Raw genomic sequence first — 6,286 nt, 5'->3', positions numbered from 1 at the left:
CATCAGTGTAAATATTTCAGCTGCCACAAGATAAACTGGTTTTAAAAAGATCTTTCTCAGCCATGGTAAAAGTTACTCGTCAGACCAAAAATATCTCCGATGTCCAGAAATCATAACAATCTTCCCTAAAAACAACTGACAGTACAGCAGTGCTGTAGATCAGGCTGGTTCAAATCCAGCGCAGACAAAAAAGGAAACAATTTAAGGTTCACTGAAAGATTAGAGCAGAGCTCTGACAGGAGACTCCTTCACACGCTGTGTGGTAGAAATATGAGCTACGGTGGCCTCTAGATAGAGCAGGATTGCTTAAGCTTCCACCTCATTTGCTGACTTTTTTTTCTTCAAATGAGGTGACGTGTTACTAAACATACTATGTTATTTCAGGACTTTGGCCATTTTACATTACATAATGTTTATGTATTTAACACTGTATAGTGCTAGTTTAATGTACCCAGGATTCCCAGCCTGACGGGGAATGATTCAAGCATGTTAATATTTAAAAGATCCAATGTGGGAGAGCAAAATTTTCCAAAAATACGTTTCCACCTCAAATTTAACTCTCCATCTTCGCTAAAAGGTTTAACATTACTGAATCTAGAATTGTTAGTCATATGCTGGCTACCAACAAGATCGGTCTAGAAAACCTTACACCTCATACCATCCTTGAAGCAAAACACCACCCAACTTAATTTATATAAAGCTTCCATGACGAGTACATCATTTCAGCAACACCCCTCTGAATGCCTGAACAAAGTACCATACCAAGAACTGAAGCCAGACCTTAGCAGTAATGTTATTAGCAGTCAGAAAGATGGTAGAGACTAAAAATTGGTTATGTGAATTTTATTCAAAGCAAAAGGTGGTAATCCCAACATGCGATTACGAAAGCATTTACAATAATGAGCAGGATAGGACTATTTTGAGATTGTGGGGGTTCTTTTTATTCATGCTTTAATACCCTAATGCATATGGCACTTTCAAGTAAACCACACACCTTTCAATATATTATGAAATTATAGCAAAAATCAGCAGGTATGCCTGTAAATTAGAGTCATGGCAAAGGAAGTTCACATTAACCTTCTGCATCAGAACAAATAAAAGCACAAATGTTTCCAATTATTTGAGAAATATAATTTAGGTCAAAACCATTTTGCCTTGGAGATTGACAATCATTAACATGGCCCATTATGAGGTGACCTCATGTTCATGCAGACTTAATTTACAGAAAACATACAATGCTAAACGTCACTCAGGCAAGACTCTGAAAGAAATCGGAGCCTCAGATCAAGTATATACATTTTTAATATCTGAAATATTTACATGGCGGAATCCTGTCAAGATCCCTCTATTAAGAATACAGTTTTCATATGCCTTCTTAAAATGCAGGAAGTTTAGCAACAGAAGGCCGGTTTTGCTTTCTGATATGGCAAACCAATTACCGCCAACTGAATTCAGTATTCAGCATAACAATGTGAAACAAAAGTACCAAATCAGCTAACAGTATTTATTTAAAAATATTTTCATTTGAACATGCCTCTTTTGAAGACTATTTTCATACACCAATTAGTCTTCTTAGGTGGATACACAGAGGTAAAAATGCAATCCACAACTGTCCCCATTTTGGTATGAACTTGTCAAAAGAAGCAAACCCCTTCCTGCTTCTAGTATCAGGAGAAAAAAAATCTAACCAGAGAATCCCTCATTCAAGGGTGAAGTCGGATTACTCCTTAAAAAAAAATTACCTTAATTTTGGAAACTGATGCATTAAAGTATATACCCCATGTTGCTTGCCAAAAACAAACAAATGAAAGTGTGACTTAAAATATTAGAAAGTGATGGTAAACCAATAAAATGTAGCAACGTCACCCAAATAAAACACTTTCTACCCTCATTGCAACCCCATCAATTTAATAAGAGAAATGTCTTAACTGAGACGTACTCCCCTTGGGGGGGATGAAAATGGGTCTGTCGATATAATAGAAAACTCAGCATAGACGAACAGCACAACTAATTCCAGTTAGAAGACTCTTCAGCAGTAAATTTCCAAGTATTTAAGGATGTTATTTTTACTTTTCAAGAAGGCTAAACAGAGGACGACGGTTAAGGCAGCTTCTTTGACTTTAGCAAAGCATGTGAAAGAACCTTAAAAATGACTAACTTCCTTGGAAGGAGACACTTAAGAAGCAAAATGAGGACTGTGGCATATGCAATTTTGCATTACAATTTTGCAATTCCAATCCCTAAAACGTATGTTTCTCCTTTCAGATCACTCTTCTTTAAAACAAAAAAAGGCTGATGAATGTTTTAGGAAACAATCATGTTTTAGGAAACAATTACTGTGTTATATAAATGATAACTTCCAACCTTAAGTGCAAACATTTTGCAAAACACTAGGAGAGTCTTATGTACAAGGGAAAACTAGCAGAACAAATTTACGAGACTGTACAGATGTTGCAGCTTATAAAATATACCAGTACATTTATCTGGAGAGTTATAAACATACCCAAATGCAGGGTTTTTAGCATTATCTACAACCTATTCTGGAAGGACAAACAGAACAGCGGACAAACATTTTCACATTCTCTACATGAAAATACAACTTCTCACAAGTGTTTGAGGACAATTCATAGAACGATGGAAGGAAAATAAACAGTTTTGAAATGCAGCCTTAAATTTCAAGGCAATTTTTACTTCACAAGCCCAATCTTCTTGGCTTCTGTTTCATATATTAACAATCGCCACATTTTCACTATAAAAACTTCGGCCTCTTCATCCAATACCTGCAAATCAAAGAATACAATTAGTTCTGTTCTGAAACCGCACATTAAAAAAAAAAAGAAACTACAACCGGATTTCAAGTATTCAAGCTTGCAACCATTTTAATACTCCTGACCAGTTCATAATGTGGGTTGCAAAAGAAATCTGATAGACCAGGAAGGGCGTAACTACGCCTAAAGTAAGTCCTTCCATTGCAGGATTTGAGGAGGTTCACCTCAACTCACTGCTGACTATGTTCAAATGCCAGAGTTTTAATGGACACTCAACTTTTGCCTGAGGTCAAGCAGTGAGATCCAACCACTTCTATATGAAAGGTTGATGTTGGCATAAATAAGAATGCTAGGTGCCCTAGGGGAGGGCATGGATAAGGCACGCAAGTTAAGAGGTTTTTAGTTTCACAGTTCAAAATCTGTTTTCAACCTGCAGGCACACTTCGTAACAATGGATTAAACCCAGATCTGTGACTGAGGGTGAATGTTTTGCCAATGTGCAACATTCCTTCCATCATCTTGTGTGTTTTGCTGTTCACCCTATGTGGGAAGGGTATGCCCAGATGTGGGTCCCGTGCTCACTAAGCCACTGGAGTCAAGCTATCCTGGCTGAAGACGGCTGATAGTCAGAAACTGGTCCTAGGATGCTTGATTCCGGTCCAGGGAAGACATGGCTTGGCAGTTCGGGCTGGACTGTTCCCATGAGGCACAGGTTCAAGACTGATTTGCATATGGCCATGTCTGAACTGGGGTGGCTTGGTGAGCAAAATAACGATGGATTAAACCCAGATCTGTGACTGGGGTGAATGTTTTGCCATTGTGCAACATTCCGTCCATCATCGAATATGCTACTTACCAGTATGCATCTGTTCTTGGCATGTAGGGCTGCTGACATTCATATCTGTGCATAGATCGCCGCCTAGTGTTGGGTCCGGATGATTGCACATTGTTGTCCTGGAAGAGTCTTCGAAGTATCACGAGATAGGTGGCTCCTCCCCTGGACTACAGTGCGCATGGGCATCAACTCCATCCCCAGATTGTTTTTAGCCATTGTGGCCAAGATGGAGTGAAACTCAGTGAACGATGACCATGCTATTAGTATAAGTGAATGCTGCAGCTGCTACAGGCGCCGGGGAGGAGGGCGGGCGATATGAATGTCAGCAGCCCTACATGCCAAGAACAGATGCATACTGGTAAGTAGCATATTCGGTTCGAGGCATGTGGGCTGCTGAATTCATATCTGTGCATAGAATATATAGCAGTCCCTCCATTAGCGGCGGCCGCCCGTGCCAGCTGCAGCAGTTTGGAAAAGTGTTTTGAGAACAGCCTGCCCTACAGCTGCCTGCTGTTTGGAGTGCACATCAACGCAATAATGCTTAGTAAATGTGTGCGTGGTAGACCATGTGGCTGCTCTACATAGGTCTTCTAAAGGAATGTTTCCAAGGAAAGCCATAGAGGCCCCCAACTTTCTGGTGGAGTGGGCTCTTGGTGGAATGGTAAGAGTACGTTTTGCTTTTAGATAGCAGATTTGGATACATCTCACGATCCAACGAGCAATACCAGCCTTGGAAATAGGGTTACCTTTGTGATGTGGCGCAAAGGCGACAAAGAGTTGCGTAGTTTTCCTAAAATCCTTGGTCCTATCAATGTAATACATGAGGGCCCTTTTAACGTCAAGGGTATGGAGCCTCCGCTCCGCCAGTGACTCAGGATTTTGAAAGAAAACAGGTAATTCAATTGTTTGGTTGATATGGAATTGAGACACAACCTTGGGTAGAAACTTAGGATTAGTGCGAAGTACTACCCTGTTGGAATGAACTTGAATAAATGGCTCTTGGATAGTGAGGGCTTGCAATTCACTAACCCTCCTTAGCGACGTAATAGCAATGAGGAAAGCCACTTTCCACGTCAAGAATTGAATTGAGCAGGAATGCAGTGGCTCAAAGGGAGGACCCATCAGCCTGGTGAGGACCACATTGAGGTTCCATTCAGGAGCTGGTGGAGTCCGTGGTGGAATGACTCGCTTGAGTCCTTCCAGAAAAGCCTTAATGGCAGGCACCCTGAAGAGAGAAAGGTGCCGCCTATTTTGGAGGTAAGCTGCCATCGCAGACAGATGAATGCGAATGGAAGCATAGGCCAGGTTACACTTGTAGAGATGGAAAAGGTAACAGATGATGTTCTGAATGGAAGCATCTAGCGGGTCAATGTGGTGCTCCGCACAATAAATGACAAACCGCTTCCATTTTGCCGCATAGCATGCTCTGGTAGTGGGCTTCCTTGCCTCCCGAATGATGTCCATGCAGCCGGAAGGCAAGTGCAGGTAGCCAAATTCTATGACTTCAGGAGCCAAATCGCCAGGTTGAGCTGTTGCGGATCTGGGTGCTGAATGTCGCCATGGCTCTGCGTCAGAAGGCTGGGAGTGAGATGCGGGACCACGGACAGTTCGAGAAACGTGGTGTACCATGGTTGGCGAGCCCACGTTGGAGCAACTAGGATGAGAGTCATCGAGTGCTGCCTGAGCTTGCGTGCCACCAGCGGTATCAGAGGTGCTGGGGGAAAAGCGTACGCAAATTTGCCGGACCAATTCATCCACATCGCATTGCCCTGCGACTGCGGGTGTGGGAATCTGGCGGCGAAGCTTTGGCATTTTGCGTTCTCCTGAGTGGCGAAGAGGTCGATCTCTGGATAACCCCACTTTTGGAAGTACGGGTGGAGAACAGATGGATGCATCTCCCACTCGTGCATTTGGTGGCTGTGCCTGCTGAGCAGGTCCGCCATCTGATTGTCCTGGCCTGGGAGGTGTTCCGCCATGAGGAAGATGTTCCTCTGAATGGCCCACTTCCACATGCTCTGAGCCAGATGAGACAGCTGCGGAGAGTGTGTAGCTCCCTGCTTTTGAATGTAGTACATTGCCGTCATGTTGTCCGTCCGGATCAATACGACCTTGTTGCAGAGGTGCACAATGAATGCTTTTAGCTCCAGAAAGATTTCCAGAACATTGATGTGCATCTTCTTCTGCTGTTGCGTCCATAGGCCCTGCACAGTGTAATGGAGTACATGCGCTCCCCAACCCTGGAGAGAAGCGTCCGACGTCAGGATAATCTGTGGCACAGGCTCCTGGAAAGGTCTGCCCTTGCAGAGATTTTGTGGATTCCACCAATGCAGAGAGTTGTATGCCCGACCGCTCACCAACACTAGGTCTGTCAACTGCCCGTGAGCCTGAGTCCACTGACGTGCCAAGCACTCCTGAAGCGGGCGCATATGCAGTCTCGCGTGCGGGACTATGGAAATGCAGGAGGCCATCATGCCTATCAACTGCATGAACACTCTCGCTGGAAGCAAGTGTTGGGGTCTGAATTTTTGGATCAGCGATTGGATGCTGCTGACTCTCACCGAACTTGGCTGAGCTGTTGCTGCCAGCGTGTCTATGGACGCGCCCAGATATTGGCGTATGTGGGCGGGCTGGAGGTGGGATTTCGGGTAATTGAGTGAGAATCCCAGATCGTGTAGGAAATGAA

General features: G+C 43.5%; 1 protein-coding gene across 6 annotated transcripts in view; it reads right to left on the bottom strand.

Annotated features, from left to right (window-relative positions):
* Positions 1–1,284: 1,284 nt before the first annotated feature.
* Positions 1,285–6,286, bottom strand: part of RBM25 (RNA binding motif protein 25) — a 370,502-nt gene continuing 365,500 nt past the window's right edge. For all 6 annotated transcript variants that reach the window (XM_086937079.1, XM_086937080.1, XM_086937082.1 and 3 more), the window contains one exon: positions 1,285–2,780. In XM_086937079.1, the coding sequence (XP_086793205.1) occupies positions 2,688–2,780 (93 nt within the window). In that variant the 3' untranslated portion in view covers positions 1,285–2,687. The remainder of the gene's footprint in view (positions 2,781–6,286) is intronic.

This window comes from Lissotriton vulgaris, chromosome 9 (assembly GCF_964263255.1).
Source record: "Lissotriton vulgaris chromosome 9, aLisVul1.2, whole genome shotgun sequence".
In the NCBI taxonomy this organism is placed as follows: Eukaryota; Metazoa; Chordata; class Amphibia; order Caudata; family Salamandridae; genus Lissotriton; species Lissotriton vulgaris.
This window is presented reverse-complemented; position numbering and strand designations above follow the sequence as displayed.